This window comes from Strigops habroptila, chromosome Z, assembly GCF_004027225.2.
Source record: "Strigops habroptila isolate Jane chromosome Z, bStrHab1.2.pri, whole genome shotgun sequence".
Classification (NCBI taxonomy): Eukaryota; Metazoa; Chordata; class Aves; order Psittaciformes; family Psittacidae; genus Strigops; species Strigops habroptila.
The window spans coordinates 59,637,780-59,656,233 of record NC_044302.2 but is presented as its reverse complement, the minus strand read 5'-3'; the positions used below and the strand labels follow the sequence as shown (position 1 = coordinate 59,656,233).

The 18,454-nt window shown below is 35.5% G+C and overlaps 1 protein-coding gene across 3 annotated transcripts in view; it reads right to left on the bottom strand.

Moving 5' to 3' along the window:
- Positions 1–1,161: 1,161 nt before the first annotated feature.
- The window catches only part of TUT7 (terminal uridylyl transferase 7), a 39,286-nt gene continuing 21,993 nt past the window's right edge, over positions 1,162–18,454 (bottom strand). The window contains exons 13-29 of one of the 3 annotated variants that reach the window (XM_030512190.1): positions 17,057–18,192; positions 16,799–16,949; positions 15,913–15,999; positions 14,986–15,086; positions 14,534–14,591; positions 13,751–13,854; positions 12,684–12,773; positions 12,481–12,594; positions 12,295–12,372; positions 11,518–11,695; positions 10,750–10,797; positions 10,540–10,631; positions 9,952–10,067; positions 8,084–8,409; positions 4,344–4,420; positions 4,103–4,166; positions 1,162–3,039 (exon numbers count right to left, since the gene is read on the bottom strand). In XM_030512190.1, the coding sequence (XP_030368050.1) occupies positions 2,972–3,039; positions 4,103–4,166; positions 4,344–4,420; positions 8,084–8,409; positions 9,952–10,067; positions 10,540–10,631; positions 10,750–10,797; positions 11,518–11,695; positions 12,295–12,372; positions 12,481–12,594; positions 12,684–12,773; positions 13,751–13,854; positions 14,534–14,591; positions 14,986–15,086; positions 15,913–15,999; positions 16,799–16,949; positions 17,057–18,192 (2,888 nt within the window). In that variant the 3' untranslated portion in view covers positions 1,162–2,971. Of the gene's footprint in view, positions 3,040–4,102; positions 4,167–4,343; positions 4,421–8,083; positions 8,410–9,951; positions 10,068–10,539; positions 10,632–10,749; positions 10,798–11,517; positions 11,696–12,294; positions 12,373–12,480; positions 12,595–12,683; positions 12,774–13,750; positions 13,855–14,533; positions 14,592–14,985; positions 15,087–15,912; positions 16,000–16,798; positions 16,950–17,056; positions 18,193–18,454 lie in introns of those variants that run through there. The other 2 variants (XM_030512191.1, XR_003995070.1) reach the window with 2 other exon arrangements.

Sequence of the window (18,454 nt, the reverse complement as noted above, 5' to 3'; positions counted from 1 at the left end):
TATAAGCCTGAAGCTGAAGTCAGCAATACATATGCTTGGAGTGGGGACACTTGTGTATGAATGCAACTAATACCTTCTTCATCGGTCACAGTCTACCATGCAGGCACCAAGACCTTTACCCTCCTGTACTTCTTTAGGATGCTTCCAATCATCACTCCTTAGTCACCCGTCTGCAGAATGAATCTCAGCATTAAATACTGAGCATGGGCTGGAACAGCAGCCTTGTTCTAAGGTGCTTTTCATGTTCAGTACATTATGGAAATAACATAAAAGCAAAATTCAGTATTAAAATCTATATACTTCAAGTGAATAACAAGAAAAAATTTTGATAACTTTATCAATATAGGAAAAATTTTAAAATATTTTCTTTGCTAGCAAGTTCCCATTCCAAGCAACTCTTTCAAGCCCCAAAAAGTTACCAGCAAGTTCACTTTTTACGTGGCTTCTGCTGCTCTTATAAAAATGTGATAAGGTTTATAAAATAAATCAATGGGTATTAAATACATTTACATAAAATTCTGAATGGATGAAAAACTGGTTTTAATCATAGCTGTGCAACAAATTCCACCAGAATAATTAAATTAGGGGAGATGACATGTATTAATCCTTCTCCGTTTTTGAACACTGATAACTAACTACTCACAGGATGTTTTCCAACTTTGGAAACAGCATCTGAAATTCCTGTGAAATAAGGTAACAGCAATTTTTTTTTTAAATTATTTTTTATTCTTTTTTTAATAAAAAACCAGCAGCACAAATAAATAAAATACAGCAGCAGTGCAACCAACTCAGTGTTCCCCCGTATCATTACAGGGGCCGAGAATACAGGTGGTTCAGAAGAGGTCTTTTAGTTTATTAGTATTTATTATTATATTTTATTAGTATGAATTTAGTTGTAAACTATTAGTTTATTGCTATTACTTTGATACTGTTCTTTTTCTAGTGCGGTGTGTCCTTTCGAGCTTTTCTTTGTATGTGGGAAGTTACTCTCTTGAGGAAATACTCCCATAAGGCAAACACGATTTTGGGTATCAAAAATTGTTACGAAGGACATACTTTTCTTCAGTGTTAGTTTTCAATTCATTCCCTAAATTTTACAACTAAACGTAGTAGGTACGTATGCCTCCTCAACTGTGCTTCTTCTGTGTCATGTATCATTCCGTAAATTATGGCTCTGCTCTTTTACTACTCCTTAAGCAAACAAAGGATTTATTGCTTACTGGCTTAATGCTTGTAATATATATCCCATTTTAGGGCTATGAGATTAGTGGCTATAGAGAACTTGTAGTTGCAGCAGCTTCGAAGTGAGAAGATGGGTGGATCTGCAGAGTGAGTTTTCACTCTGATGCGAGTTTAGACATTTCATTGCTAAACTACAAGTATCACAAATGGAAAGGGTGAGAATGCTTAAATCTTGTTTGTTCCTGTCTCCCTCTTCAAATAACTTCTATTCTTGAGATTATGACATAGTCCCTTAGAAGCTTACATACTTCATTCCCATCAGCAAAACTGAAAGTAACTCTGAATAGAGGGCTAAATAAGGCAGAGAACATGTCAGCCTGCTTTTTTTTCTAATTTTTCTTTTTTCTTTAATTTTTTGGGGGGTTATAAATTAAAAACTACAGGACTTATTTTTAAGGGAAAATTGACTTTATTTCATATGATGAAATACGCTAAAGATGACAGTTGGAAGTATTTTCTGGGTTTTTTGCTAGCTAATATTTTGCTTGAAAATATGTTGAGGAAAGTCTACAAAAGAAATTATTTGAGAAAGCTGCATGTCTAAAAGCTTACAGATAGCTGGCTGCAGATGGATTGAAACCAAAAGAGGAGTTAGGATCCCAGTTCCCTAAGTCAACTTTAGGTCAATTCTAGCTTTCAACTTTAATAAAAACAGATGAATAAGGAAAAAAATGAAACATGGCATTTCTAAACCAGATAATTCTAGTAAGTTGTCATTAACTCTACATTTAAGTCAGGAATACTAAAAACTGCAACCTAAGAAGAAATACAGAAACTTAAGTCTGATTTTAATTATTATTTTTTTTTTTAATTTATTTCAAAGTCATAAATAACAGTGGTTTCAATTTCACAATGTAACTAATTCTTTCCTGAACAAGATAAGACAGTACGTTGCCGGCTCTGGAAGAACTTCAAGTAAAGCTCAAGTTCATACTCCTAATTAAGTTCGTAGCTAGTGTAAGGATCTTTTTCACATTTTATGAAAATGGGCATGTGTTTTCCACAGTTGCCAAATATAATACCTCTATTCTTTAAAGCATTTTTGTCTTTATGCCCAAGGGCTTGAAAAAGATTCTTAGCAGCATCAAAGAGGACTGACCTGTTTCTTAGTCTTTCTTTCTTGTTGTACACAGCAGCTAATGAACTCCCATAAGAATCACAGAACAGAAAAACCCCCGAGAAATCTCAGTGGCAATGCTTGTCCAGAGATCGTTTTACATATGTTTACTAGCATCTGTGTTTTCAGTTCTCCACAGGAAAAAAACCAAAACCAAAACGTAGCAATCTACAAACATTTAAAACACTTTTAAACAAGGATTCAGTATACAATTAACGTTAATAAATATGATTTGCTCCCTCAAAAAATCAATTTTTGAAGAAAATATAATGTATTTGGCTTGCACACAATTTTAGTGCATTTTAAAATGATCAGATGAAACAATAAAACTTTGAAAACAGTCCATTTTTAGTACCTGTCCTTTTTTATACGATTTACATAAAAAGAAATACAAAAAATTATGGCTTTCTATTAAAATGCTCCAACAATCTATTTCAGAGCAGGGGTTGGTATTGCTTGTACGAGCAATCTAAAATAAACCACCCATATTTCATTAAAATTAAGTCGAAGGTTGTCTATGCTGCTGTCCCATGAATCCAGATGCTTTAACCAAAGAAAATTTTTTAGATGAATGAAGGGTCTGTATTGCAATTTAATAGTGCTTAATATCCCTCATGAGTCTTGTTGGGTCCTCTTCTGTGAGGCTTTTCCCTGAGTCATGTATTTGTTGGAAAGGCTGCCTAAGATTAGGAATTTAAAAAAAAAAAAAAAAAGAGAAAAAGAGAAAGACAAGATGTAAAACAACTGAAACAATCAGGAGAAAATTCTTGTTAAGTCAAACTGTAATGAAAGCACACGGATCAACTTTAGATCATTACGTGCTGAAGGACATTACGAAATACTGAAGTACTAGAATACAAAATTGAAAACTAACATTTTTTCAACTAAATACCTAGCCAAATGACAATCACTTTAAAAATCCCCAAACTTGGATTTGAAAAAGCCTTGCACCGAAAACAGAAAATACTTTGTCTTCCAACAAAACCGAGAATTTAATTTGAGATAATTAATTGCAGTTTATTTTTCCATAGTTTGCAAAGACTACTTGGGTTCCCCTTCACGTGTCCCAGAAGATATTTATATAGTTTATTAAAAACCCTTTTAAAATCTTCATTGTACCTCTTAGGAAGTTTGTGAAATTACTGTACGGAAGCTGCATTTGTAACCATGCATCTAACATAAAACATCTCCAGAGACAGTACATAAAGGCCTTTATACTGTCATCTGAGTTCTACTTGTAAGTGCAGTTTTAACTTCCCTACATTTTTGCAGCTCAAACCAAAGATGTGCTTTGATAGTCTCTCAAGTTAGTTGATCATGTGGAATTCTAGCCAATTATTTGAAGAACCCTTAAAAGAAAGTGCTCCATATGTTGTCACTGAAGAAACACAGAGCTCCATGTATGCCAGAACAGGAGAGAGGTGAGACACTGATAAAGCCCCACCATATCCTTCTGCAGAATAGATCTACGAGAGTTGTAAGAGAAAAAATAAAATGCACAGAACTGACATGCCTAAATTTTGCTTCCAAAACAAAGCTGAAAAATTGTGCACTTTTCCAGTTAAAGAAAAGACCAAAAGAGTGGCTTCACAGAGTTATCTAGCAACTTGTGCCGACTGCCGCTGTGTTCGGCCATTTAGGCAGAATTCCCATAAGGAATTCCCATAAGGACTGATGGAGAAAGCAAGTTAAAGATACATGCTTTTACACAGAATTTCAGAATTGAAATGAAGATACACAAACCTGACTGGGGACTCAAAAATATTTTTCCTTTTTGCTTCTTTTTTTCTTCATGTGTAAGCACTCCCTGTAAAAAACAAATACACATTGATGAACCAAGAAAATTGTACTATGTCATTCCATAACTGAAAAAAAAAAAAGGTTCTCCTTGAAAGCTTAAGTAAAGCTATTTTTAATTACTTTATATGGACTTTAGAACATTTAAAGAGGAAAAGATCAAAGAAGAGGGACACTTGGTGTTTACCTGATTTAATCTACCAGCATGTTTGGAAGCACTGGTTAAAGAAAGGGATCCATACAACGCTTCTGGTTTTGAGCCACCTGAAAAAATCATAATATATCAAAGATTTGCTAATTTAAAACTAGTCTCTATTTCAGGTACTGAAAGATACAAAAATACCATGATATTTAGGATATTGCTATTTTTCTCAATTTTATAACATGGAAAGCTGGCACAATGAGATGAGATGCTGTCCTGGGTTCAACTGTAACAGTTATTTTTCTCCTTCCTACACAGCTGGTGCAGTGCTGTGTTTTGGCTTTAGTCCAAGAACAGTGCTGATAACACACCAATGTTTTCATTGTCGCTCAGTAGTGTTTACCCTGATCAAGGACTTTCCAGTCTCATGCGCTGCCAGTGAGGAAGGGCATGGGAAGTGGGGAGGAAACAGAGACAGGACACCTGACCCAAACTGGCCAAAGGCATATTCCATACCACAGCACGTCATGCCCCGTTTATAAACTGGGGGGAGTCACCTGGAAGGCCCAGATCACTGCTCAGGTCAGGCTGGGTATTGGTTGGCATGTGTTAAGCCACTGTATTCTCTCCCCTTGTTATTTCCCGTATCATTATTATTACTAGTGGTAGTAGTAGCAGTTTTGTATTATACTTCAGTTATAGGACTGTTCTTATCTCAACCCGCGGGGTTTACATTCTTTCGATTCTCCTCCGGGAGCTGGGGGGAAAAAGAAGGGGAGTGAGCGAGCAGCTGCGTGGCTCTAAGTTACCGGCTGGGCTTAAACCATGACAGTCCTTTCTGGCGCCCAACTTGGGGCCCAAAGGGTTGAGATAATGACAGATCTGACCAGAGTGTCTCTAACCATGTTTGTGATAAGCATTCATTGTTTTGGATTAATAGTAACTCGTCACAATGTTGATTTATTTGCTCTTGGAGTTGTTGCACTTGATCTCAGAGTTTCAGCATGTCGTACCTTACCTGCAGCCAGCATTTGCTGGTTTAGTGTTTATCAGCTTTGGGGCCTGGGGTAAGGTTCTCATTTCATTATACTTTATGGCAATGGCTTGTAATACAATAGAATCATCAGTCATGAAACTGATCTGGTATGCATTCTCAGCATGGCCATCACCTCTATATTTTGGGAGGCATTTAATGGGAATTGTTAACATTACACGTCTTTTTTCTCTCCACCTTAGAGGGCCAACCTAGGAAGGAGACATTTTCTCACACTGTACCTCCTTCCCTGAAAGACTGTTACGAAGATGAAGCCCAATGTCATGGACTGAATGAATTCAGTGAACTTCACAGGAATGGTCCATGGACTAAGGAATGGTATCTGTCTCTTTGTGTGTGTGTATATATATATGTCAAGACAAAAAGCAATGGTATGTTGAAAAATGTGAGACCTGAGCATGATGTGAATGGTATGGAATAAGGGGTGGATACTCTCCTGGGTTCAGCTGTAACAGTTCTTTTTCTCCTTCCTAGTAGCTGGTGCAGTGCTGTGTTTTGGCTTTAGTCTGAGAACAATGCTGATAACACACCGATGGTTTTAGTTGTTGCTCAGTAATGCTTACCCTGATCAAGAACTTTTCAGTCTTTCATGCTCTGCCAGTGAGGAGGGGCAGGAGAAGCCAGGAGGAAGCAGAGACAGGACACCTGACCCAAACTAGCCAAAGGGGTATTCCATGCCACAGCACATCACGCCCAGTTTATAAACTGGGGGGAGTCACCTGGAAGGCCAGATCGCTGCTCAGGTCAGGCTGGGTATCGGTCGGTGGGTGGCGAGCAATTGTCTTGTGCATCACTTGTGTTCATTTGCTTTACTTCCTTTCTCCTTTTATATTCTCTCCCCTTATTATTTCCCTTATTATTAGTGGTAGTAGTTTTATTATTATTAGTGGTAGTAGTAGTAGTTTTGTATTATACTGTAGTTATTGGACTGTTCTTATCTCAACCTGTGGAATTTACATTCTTTCAATTCTTCTCCCCATCCTGCCTGGAGTGGGGGGAAATAAAAGGGGAGTGAGCAATCGGCTGCGTGATGCTGAGTTATCGACGGGGCTTGAACCATGACAGATGCATATATAGTTATGCATCTAAGTTAGGAACCTACAATAAATTAGGCTCCGTACCCGTTTCCAGAATCAGAGGGCCATAGGGAACTTCAGAGAATGAACGAAGATATGATGGTAATTGAATTGTCCACAATCTTACAGAACGTAACACAGCAAATAAAATATAATCTCTTAAGTCTACATGTTCATAGTGCTCTATTCAACTAGAGAGAACACTTTGGGCACAAAGCATGCAAAAAAAGACAAAGCCCAACCTACAGCAATTCTCTTCAAACTCAAGTATACTCATTTCCAAAATACTAATAATAGACAAAACCCACCTACTCCGTAATTCATGTGTTTAAATATACATACCATACAGCCTCAGCATAGTTCTCTTATGATGAATGTTATGAAATATAACCATGTCACTAACTACGGAACAGTCAGGCACATGGCCCTTCACTTCAGCAAATTTAGTATCATGGCAAATGGAATGGTAGAAAGAAAAGCTCAACAAGACAAGATAAAGAAAGATAAAGAAACTCAGAACTTAAATTTATACTTGACATACAGCTTCAAAAGGTCAAAAGCTGAATAAAATGTGGCATCAATTTTTAAACATCTTTTCTGTCCACCCAACACTTCTAGTGACCTATCAAACTAAGAACACTTCTAAGTATATTGGCACATTTTTCCTCCTACTTCCAGTACTTTGTTAGCACAGTCTAACGCTCTCTTGTGCCAGTTACATCTGATTAAGAAAAGTCTCCTGATCTAAGCCAAACACGACACTGTTGCTAGTACACGTTTGAAATTATGCTTATACAAAGGATTCCTATTTGTTACTTTCAGAGGTCAAGTCATGACTAATCTGTAATTCATCATATTATAAGCCAGTTCATCCAGCATGAATTTAAATGCTCCTAGGTTTACCTACAGGGAAATAATAATACTATGTTTCTTTGGAAGCTAACTAAAAGTACCATTCACTGCCTTAAGAAGTCTCAGTTTTATCTTAGAAGGATATTCTTTACAACGCAGATGATGCAAGATCTGTCTTATCTGAAGGATGACTGAGATACTGCTAAGCAAGTATTTAGTTATTTTGTTCAGGTCTGTCAGGATCTGGATTTGGGGCCATTTTTGTAGTCATTTTTTTTTATTTTTTAAAGTCAAAGTTGCAAACTGACTCTGAAAAGTAAGACAGATTGCTGTATCCTTCCTGCTGAGTTGGCAGGAATATTATTTCATTCACAATACTCTATCTTGTACGATTTCATGGTGACTTTAGGGTCTATGGAATAATTCTGGTTTAGGTGATGTGAAGAGCTGTAAGGCGAGCTTTTGCTGCACTTATGATATACTGAAAGAGAAGCTGCAATTTGAAGTGTTAGCAAACTCTTACATAGTGAGGACAATGGAAGCAATTTCAACATATTAGACATTCATACCTTTTATATTACAAGCACCTTACCTGCTAAGAGAAACTATGTTAAATCTTTTGGGATATGGCAAAGTTCTGAAAGGTGGGCGAGGGTGAAGAGAAAACTGGCTAAATGTAACTACATTTAAAAAAAAGTTAGCATTTATGCGATGCCATTCAAAGCAAAAACCTTGTTAGTCAACCAAAAATATCAAAAAACGTAAGCTCTGTTTAGACTACTCAGTTTGATCCAGTTTCATACCTGCAGCTCCTTTATATTGTGGGCATTCCTTTTTAATATGACCTTCTCTTCCGCAGATAAAACAACGTTTTTCTCTTAAGTCTTTATCTTCCAGGCGCTTCCACTTCTCTGCTGATTGCCTTGGAGTCTTTTCTCTTCCAGTTTCCACTATTGTCCTTCCTAGTTTCCTCTTCTGAGGTGTACACACACGCAACTTTCCCTCCTTGATTGAGCTCTCTTTTTCTGTTGTTTTAAGCTGAGTTTCTTTGTCCTCATTGCTTCTTTTCTCCTTGCTTTCTGTGTACCTCTGGTTTTTCGTATCTTCAAAACCACGACGCCGTCTTAGTCTGCAGGAGCAGAAAAATGCTGCAGAGTTCATAGGGTTTACATACATACATGGAGAATAAAAAAGAATATCTGACAAATCAAGTGCTGTCTATCAATAAAAGATGCATTTCATGTATTTCTTCAGTGGGTTAAATAAAGTGATTTAATGTACTTGACCCTTTGACCCTTCTACCAAATAATGCTACACTGATGTAAAATGTATTTAATAATCTAACTTTACAATGAGATTACAATACAGCCCTAAATTCTAAAATTATATCTCAAAAAATATGAACACAACAGAAAATCTGGGTGAAAAAGATAGGGCTGTAGGTTGTTGGGCTTTTTTGTCTACTTGTACAATTCAATCAGAACTCCCTTCTCAAACTGTGTATATTTACAGTATCTCGAAAAGTCTGTTCTACTGGAGAAGCTTCTAACATTCTATGTGATTTTGTATAGGACATAGCTGCATATGTGCAGTGAACTGGGATTTCACTCCAGAATGCAAGATTAAAAATCCATTGCATCTGATACAGCAGTTTAGACATCAAGTAGGTTTTCACACCACCTTCAGCATTCTTTATTTTAAATCTACCATCAGCTACTTGCATTTGCTAAAGTTGAATAAATTCCCAAATTAACAATGTCAACAATGTGAGTTCACAATTCTCTATTGTGTAGCAGAAAGATGATTTCATCTGATCTAAGTAGCTTTTTACCTACTTACATAAAATTGCAGGTGATTTTTAATTACAGCTCTTAACATAAACAGACTCTAAGCAAAGGGTAGATATTTCCATTCACCTTAAAACTGAGCATGAAGGCTTTCAAGATTTCATACTCTTCAAGTTTTATTTGCCAATTTTCACTATTTTATAGATATGAAGTCTTTAAAGAACTTTGTCTTATCTTGGAGAAAATCAGTGGATCAGTTTTAAATTTAGACAGTTTTGAAGAGTACGAAGATCAGTTTAGCATTTGTTTGTTACAAGAAGATAGTTGCTGAATTTTGGACATCTGGTTACTAAAAGTAAGGCAACCTTCCCTTCTATATAAAAGAGGACATTGTTCTCATGTGTGTGCTTAAGAAAAATAATGCTATGACATGCATTCTTGCTTTTTGACATGAATTGCATGATTCTGTGACCATGACAGAAGTGTTTCTTGCTGGAAGCAGCAGGACTCAAGAAGTAAAAGCTATTAAATGAAAACACATAAAATGCTTTCCTAAGTGCTTTTCACAGCACAGAGCTTTTCAGCTCTACATTTAAATTCTCTTTGACTGCTGCTTTGCTATATAATGAGGTGCAGAGTCAGCATTACTACCTTAAGCTAAGTAGTCTTGCAGTCTTCTGTGAAAAGAGTACTACAGACGATGCTAGGAAAAATGAAGCAGTGACTTAACACAGACCAAGAATTAAACAATACTATCCACTGCTGCCAACAGTAATGGAAATAATCTGCAGCATGTAAAAGTCCTGCTTTAGCATCACTATCCTAATCTTTCTTCTAAACAAACCCAACGAAAAGTTCTACATACATGCCAAAACTATACTCACTTTCTCCTCATGGGACAATCTCTCATGAAATGGCCAATTTTACCACAAGTTCTGCAGCATCTATCATTTGGTGCCAATTCTCCTTCTGTTAGTACCTCAGGATCAAAAAAGTACTCCTAAGGAAGAAATAACACATTTTAAATGAAAATCCATACACCTAGGAATGAAGACAGATAGGCAAGTGTTAAAACAGCAGTAAGAGTTACAGAGAAGAATAAATGTGGTGTGGGTAGCTGAAAGATCCACTGAGATGAACTGACTGCTGGCCTCTTTCCTTTACAGGCAGCCTGCTGACCACTACGTCTGCAAGCTCTCTTTTAAAAATGCAGTTTTAAGAAACAGTAAGCTGGTTTTGATAGGGACTAAAATATGTAAGCCTCTACAACAAAGCTTTGACTTGTTTAGTATTCTGCATGCCAACACATTTTACATGCAAACAACACAAGACCAGTAGTGAGTAGTAACTCCCATAAAGATTTCTAGTGGACTGTTGAACTTTAAGACCTTAAAGACAGTGTAACATTACTCCTGCAACTGCTAAGTTATACACCCAAGAGCATGCACCTACTGTTCTTAGAAGCAACTTACCATTTTTGACAGATATTCTTTAGGAAATACTTTTATAGGGGTACCAAATAACCTTCTGCCATTGATAAAAGCCTTCATTATAAAATTTGTCACTAGGAAGGAAAAAAAAAACCAAAACAAACAAACAAAACAAACATCAAACAAGCCAGTAAAGTATGGTCTAAGATAAGATCTTCATTCTGTAACCAAATTTGTTAACAGGAGACTTACTTTTTCTTGACAATCCAGCTCCAAGATTGTGGTTCAAATCAAAGGGGTCTGTACAAAAAGCATTATGGACATTACTTAAATCCAGGCCTAGATCAACAATGTATACATATGCATTAACAACCCAAGGCAGCTATTCCCAATGCAGAATTAAGATACTGAAATTGAACTGTTCGTCAATTTGTTGAAAATAAATTAACTCCATGGACAAAGGATCACAGTCATCCAGCTCTGAATTGACTGAAGTATCGTAGAAGTTACTCTAGAAGTTGAATGCACAGGCAAGAAGTGGAAATTCTTTCCATGAAAGTCACTGGGGCCAGAAAGTGGTTTAGGGAACATTTTGAAAATGTGTCACTGTATTTTCTTGATAGAGACCATGGTATCACTTAACATTGTAAAAACACACGCTTTTAAATCTGTCATGTAAATATGGACTCAGCTAAACTTGGTATTTGTGAGGAAACCTCAACTACAATACAGGTAGTTTCTTTTCCAAAAGTTTTGGTTTAATCTATTTCTCTTTCAGTTACTGTCATCATGATAAGTATGAAGTCTGCTTTGCACCTTCTTTTCAGTAGAGAAAAAAACCCCCTAAGAATAATTTTTATCACTAGTGAAACTCAATGGAAATTTTGCAATGATTTCAAAACATCAGCAAATAACAAATTATAACCTAGTAATACAAAAATAAATAAGCCTTGTGGAACAAAATTTTTCATGTGGGCATTAAAGAAATTCCACATATTCATGTACTTTACATGTTTTTACCTTCAATTACAATGTATTTGGAGGTCCACTGCTTTTTGAAGGTTGTAAGCAGATTTTTTCTCCGAATGCAGATAACATGTTCTTTAAAATCAAATTCTTCTGTGTAGAAACGGAGAAGCCCCAGCCACAGTTGCCCAACAGATTCAGTGTTTTTGCCATAGTCTGGCCAAACAACTGGCTGAAAATACAGAAATATTTTTACTTCCAGTACTTACATTAAGCAGAATAATTTTCATAACTTGGAAGCTCAAACAATGTAAGTCTTGTTTTATAAAGAAACACAACTGAGTTACACGAGAGTGCTTTCATAATTGGTATTAATAATCCAATATCAGTTTTAAATGGTACATTATTTAAAATAGCAACAAAAGTGGAGAATTAATAGAACTTCTAACAACTGGTTTTGCCTGTTATAAAAAGAATTTATTAATTCATTTTATGTGCCTATTTAACACAAAATTATTCAATGAGATTAAGCTGCTATGACTAAAAACTATGACTGTCTTCACCCAGTAGTGTGATGCACAGAGCAATTAATCATCATTAATACCTTAAAATACTTTTAAAAAAAAAAAATGTATTTTTTTGCAGATTTTGTAGATTCCAGCTGCCGGATGAATTACAACCAACCATATTCTTAAAGCTTTACATCTTGGTATTGGAATTTTCGAAGCAATAGCTACTCCACTTCCATTTCGATATTTAGCCACCACATTTGAGGATCATATTTCTTAAAATAAATTCTTTTTCATTTTCACATTAACCTGATTTACTCACCAACTCCTCTATCTTATCAAAGAAATAAACATTCCAGCCATCAACTAAAATTTCAGGCTTCTTTGGTTCTTTGTAAATCTGAAAGCATAACATTAAACTCATCAGAAAAGCCCTTCAGATTCAGCATTGACATTCTTCTGGCCAATACTGTGTACAGATAGTAATTTCTTTCTTGATATACTGTACCTCTTGAAGAACGGGGATGACAGGTGGATTTCTCTGTTGAAGAAAATAAAGCACCATAAGAGTATACGCATAGGAAGAAAGGCTACCTCGAGATGCATCTCCGATGTCACATATCTAGATAAAGAAACAAAATTTGTATCTTTCACTGTTATAATCTCTTGCTGCAGGAACTACTGCTTCTAGAATGTTTGAAATATACTTACCTTTGTAAAGACTTTCATTGTGTAACATAGATACTTTACTCTAGGATCAATGGCTGCATATGATGACAGGAGTCTTGTGTTATGCAAGGCCTATAAAAAGAAGAAAGTCATACAGAAAGTACAAGAGCTGTGAAGAAATGAAGTAGTAAGCTGAAACACAAAACCCAAGAACTCTAAGTTGTGTGCTTAAGAAATGCAGATGCGAAGCCCTGCAGAATGTGTACTGAGAAAGGGGGCACTTCATGAGGTTATCACCTGCTCTGTTAAAAAGCTGATCAACATCCTTGATCTGCACACAAAGCAGTATTCACAGAACAGTGCTTCAGAATGGGAAGCATTAATCTACTACTTCATTTTCAAAGTGTTTGGTAGAAGGTAAGTTCTTGAACTAAATGATTTCAGCCTGGAAAAGTGAGAGCTAGTCAACTGACCCATATGGATGTATAAGAGGAAAAATTTGTGGTTGAGGTATCTTTCTCAAGACTTCCCTCGAGCCTGTATAAAAACTTCAGGAAGTTTAATACTTGGCTCTAAATCTTACTTTCCTTTAATATTTCAAGGAACCGGCTTTGAAGTTCAGAGGTACTGAAAAAAAAAACCACCCCACCCAAAACTTGGTTTTATAGTATTTGCCCAAAGAACTTGTGGCTTTTAATAAATTCTAAGATGTTCCAGTTCAGGCAAGCTAGGTTCAAAATCATTATTCCAGGTCTCAAGACAAAGCAAGAGCCATGATGGGAACTGGAGTGTTAGAACACTGAAGTTACATTATTTTGTCTCTCATTTAGAGAAAGACTTAAACACCTAAACCACTAGTTCTTAATATTGCTGAAGAACGAATATATTATCTTAGGGAAGTGGCAACTCTAAAGTCACAATTGTGCAACTGACTCCACTTATAGTGAAATAAAGAAAAGGAAAAAAAAAGGTTGTTTGAAAATCTAAAAGTGCAAGAGGTAACTGGAAACAGTTGATTATTGAACCTCAACAAAACAGTCACTTCAATCTTAAGATGATGATCCACATTTTTCTGTTAGAAAAACAATTGAAAAAGGCAATAACCTTACCAGAGTATTATATAAACTGATGTCTACTTCAAGACCACTTCTGACATGGAAAAATTTGACAATTGGGACTTTAGCAGTTGTTATAGGCAAGACATTTCTTAAACCTAGGATGAAATGTTTAATTACTGAATGACTACAATACAAATAACTCCAAACTGTAGTAAAAAGGCTACAAAATAAAATCTTATGGTACCAAAATTTTATTTCAGTTATATTTTACTATTGATTTTAGACATTTGTCAAACATGACGAATCTGGTAAATATATACAAATATACATTTAGCTCCCCAATAAAACAAAGATCAGTCTAAATGTTATAGAAAAATAAGCTTAAGAGATCACTGATAGTTCATTTCAATTACATTAAATTCATGTGAAATACACCAAAACAAGCACTATAAATTGTAATTTCTTCTAGAAAAAGCAGAATCCTCATTGCAAACTTGTATCAGCCTACCTTTTACTATTAACTTACTATGCACTGAGCCTACAACATGACTACTGCCTTGAAACCTGAAGCTTTATCCTTATGTATGTAGGTTATAAATATACCATCTGTCCAATTCAGATGTGGTCCTATAAGATTATAACCTCACAGACCTACATATGCAAACAAAAATAAATTCGAATGTTGACAACATAGAACCTCACTCTTACTAATGTTAAGATCTTCAGTATAGTTTTATCTTAATGATTTTAATCTATAGTGCCCCAGAATGTTGTCACTACAGCAACTGAAGTCACATAAACAGAACCACTTATTTTAATTTTCAAGAAAGTTACCTGACTGTTTCTTGAGAACTTTTGCTAAATCTTCAATGATTCTGATGCAATCAAGTCCCTAAGACATTAAGAAAAAAAGTTCACAGTTGTACCTGCTACATTTAGCCATTAAGATTAAAGCTGTATAATTGAGAATTTCACATCATATACAATTATGTGAAGACCAGAAATAGTTTCAGAATAGCACCTGCAAAATCAACAATACATCGTATCTTAACATAAGCTTTTAAAGTTTATATTTTGCCTAGACCAACAACAAAACCCCCTAAAATAATCTTTGTGGCACTGATTTGTGTTTTCTTCCAATCTGAAAAGCTTCTATAAAATAATGTTTGTTACACTATATATACACAATATAACTATAAAATTTTGCATTTGTTTAAAAAAAAAAAAACAAAACAAAACAAACCCAAAAAACCCAAACTCCAAACCCAAACCACTTTTCAAACTACCTCAGCAGTTTCCAGCCCATCCATTGTCATACAAATATCAAGGTCACTTTGTTTGAAGCCAAAGCCATTTTTTGATGAGCCAAACAAATTCAGCTTGGTTCCTGTAAGAGATATGATGGGTTATAACCCCATATCGACACAGAATCTCAAATTGTATAAAACTTCAATCCACTGAATGTCTTTTAATACAAGCATGAAAACATTAGGATCTTTCCATGATACATCAAAACTTATTTTCTCCTTAACTTTGCTGATGAGGAAAATATCTCTACTTTCATTGGTTCAAATGACAAATCCAGAAACAAGTCAGGTTTTCCAAGAATTAAATCATCAGCATGCAGCAACAAGCTGATATCTGATTGAAGGAGAAAAAAAAAAAAGACTGTTCTCTGCAGAGGTTTTCAGGATAAGGGGTATAGTTGTCCACATATGAAGCTCCAACCACAGAATCTGTTGCTAATTTTAAAAGACCATGAACCAAAGTCCAGCAGTTACAGAAACACCTGGTAAGGACTCCAGAAACAAAGCAAAACAAAAAAAATTCAAGTAGGTAGGTACTGCAAATATAGTACCTGTATTTTAAAATATTCCGAAATGAGTAAGTTTCAGTAGGAAGGATTACAAAAAACTTGTTTTTAAGGCTAAAATAATTACAAGCTGTTCCTCTACTGCTTTGATAGTTTTCTCCTTAACTTGCCATTGTTCCTTCCTACTAATGTGTTGTATATATGACTAAGTAAAAAAACAACTTAAACCAAAGCCTTAGAAAACATAAATTAATGTAATTAATTATAGCAATGCTGAGCAATAATATAGGTTAAGTGTTCAAACCTAAAGTGTTTATTATGTTGATAAGATGTTTTCTTGGAAAACACACAAGTACGAACACACCAAACTATAAATAGAAAGCTAAAACTGCCTAATTACCTGGGAAATCCTGTCTAATGAAGTTTTCCAAGTTCCGCCTTATATGTTCCCGAGCTTGATCCTCCACAATACTTGGAGAAAAATCATCTAAAAAAAACCAAAAACCAAAAAAAACCCCAGAACAACAACAAAAAAAAAAAACAACCCAAAAAACCCCCAAACAAACAAACAAAAAAAAAAAAACCAAAAAAACCCCAAAACAACAATTTAGGCAAACTCATCTGTAGAGAGTCAAAAGCAAAGATTCAAATGAAAAAAGTGAGGAGTTTACAGCAGAGTATGGGAGAAAGAGAAAGCAAGAAAAGATTCACATGTGAAGTAAAGCAAGCAAGGATGAAGTACAAGCACAATACCTGCTCAAAGAAAAACATTAATTAGACAAATAATGCATTTTGTCTGGTCAGAAATGGTGAGAGAGAAAGGAGGAAAGTTGGGTCACTCTGAAAAGAACACAAGTGGAGAATTGTTATAAAACAGTATTTTGACTCCATGTTTTCTAGAACTCTGAAATCATTGCTTACTAAAAAACACAAGTTAAGGAACAGTAAATTCAGATAGAAATGTAAAAGCATCAGTCAAAAAATTCACCCAAAATTAAACTCAGTATCATTCCGAAGATGTCTAAAAGAGTAATAAGACAGCCACAGTGTGGAAGATAAACCTAAACATTTTGTAGATAATGATAAGTATCTAATTACAAACTCCTATTCTCTAGATATGAACTACTCAGCAGTCCCATTAAAGCCCTTACAAATGTGAGAATAGTATTTAAGAGTTGGATGCAGCGTGGCCAATAAACTGTCCTCTTTTATAACATCATTAACATGATTATTTCATTACTTTTTGCACTTTTTCTACTGCACAATATTCAAAGGAAAAAACTTACGGTAACATTGAACACAAACTTGATCTAGAATAACTGAAAATTTGGGTGTCAGTTCTGGCAGTGGGTCAAGCTCAATTTTCTTCAAGTCTTCTGGACAATCCTTCTTTAAATGACCTTCCCGTTTGCACAAGCTACATACAACTGTAGGAGACTGCATGAACAGAAAGCGAGACTGGTTTTACTTCACTGAATTTGAGCAACACTTTAATATAACTGATAATAGAACATAAGCAGTATGTTCTGATTCAGCTTGCTTACCTTGCCCTTTGTAAAAGCTGTTTTACTGAATTCATAAAAAAGTTCATATTCTAAACCCTGTTCTATTGCTGTGTTTTCTTCAAAAAGGCTTCCCTTCTCAGTAAGATCTTCTTGACTCAAATTGCTTCTCAGCAGTCCATCCACATGTTCTTCAATATGTTTGTTCTCACATTTATTGCAGAGGGAAAAATCATCTTCTTCCTCTGACAGTGCATCATCATCACCAGATCCAATGTATGCATTATCTAGTTCGTCTCCAGCTCTTATAACAGCACACTCTCTCTGGTTTAGATGACTTGGTTCTTCCTCCTCTTCCTCCTCATCATCCGAGTTAATCATTTGGGATATTTGACTCCGTGCTAAATATGTGAATTTGTTTAGGGATTCATGCAGATCATCAGAACCTTCAGTGCTCTCTTCATCAACATCTATCTTGTCTTCCATTATACCACTGCACTCTAAGACAAACTCATCACTCTCTATAAGTGCAGCATTTTGAAAACCTTCCAGGTCTGAAGTACTACATGTCTCTATATCATGCTCATTTAGTGTAACAGGGAGATCTCCACTATCGCTATCTTCATCTATTCCCTGCTCAGTAGTCAAGATACTATTCCACCTTTTTTGTTGTTCATGTTCTTCGTCTTCCTCCTCTTCTTCCTCTTCATTTCCACTTTCTGTCTCTTCACAACTTGGTTTAAAATCTTCATTATCTCCAGAAATAACTTCCTCAACTATACAGTCTGAATCTTCATGGGCAATTCCCAAATCATTTATATCATCAGCCAGTTCATCTGCGAAGCTTTCTGAGCCATCACACAGTTTTGAAGCATCAGTTCTATGTGTCTGGGGCATACCTGTAGTCTCTGTTATGCAATCTTCCACTACTGTTGTGCTTGTTCTACAATCCAAGTTTTGCAAATCAGAATTTTTATTATTTATAGCATCTTTTCCATGGTACAGCATTTGGGATTTCTCTTCATGGGCATTTAGAATGGATTTTTTGCTTGATTTTGCACTTTTTTTGTGAGGCAAGGCAAAATATTTGTAAGTTGCTCTCAGGCAGTGAAGAATATACTCATACACTAGCTGACTGTTCAGAGTTCTTGCCACATTCCTTTTGACTGAATATGGGTCTAGTAGAAAGAAGAAGTGAGCCAGCAGTGCAAGAGTTAACTTTTTTTAAAAAGAATAAACTTCCATCCTTACAAAATTTGCATATCCTAACATTAGTTACTCTAAAACATTGTGTAGGGACATAAGATCTATGAATTGCACTGAAGACAATTTTTAAGTCCACTTAATTATTTTTGATAATGTTGAAAAAAAATCCCAAGAGAAATATTAAATGGATTTTTTTTCCCAAAACATATTCTCCTATAATATTGGGAATCACAG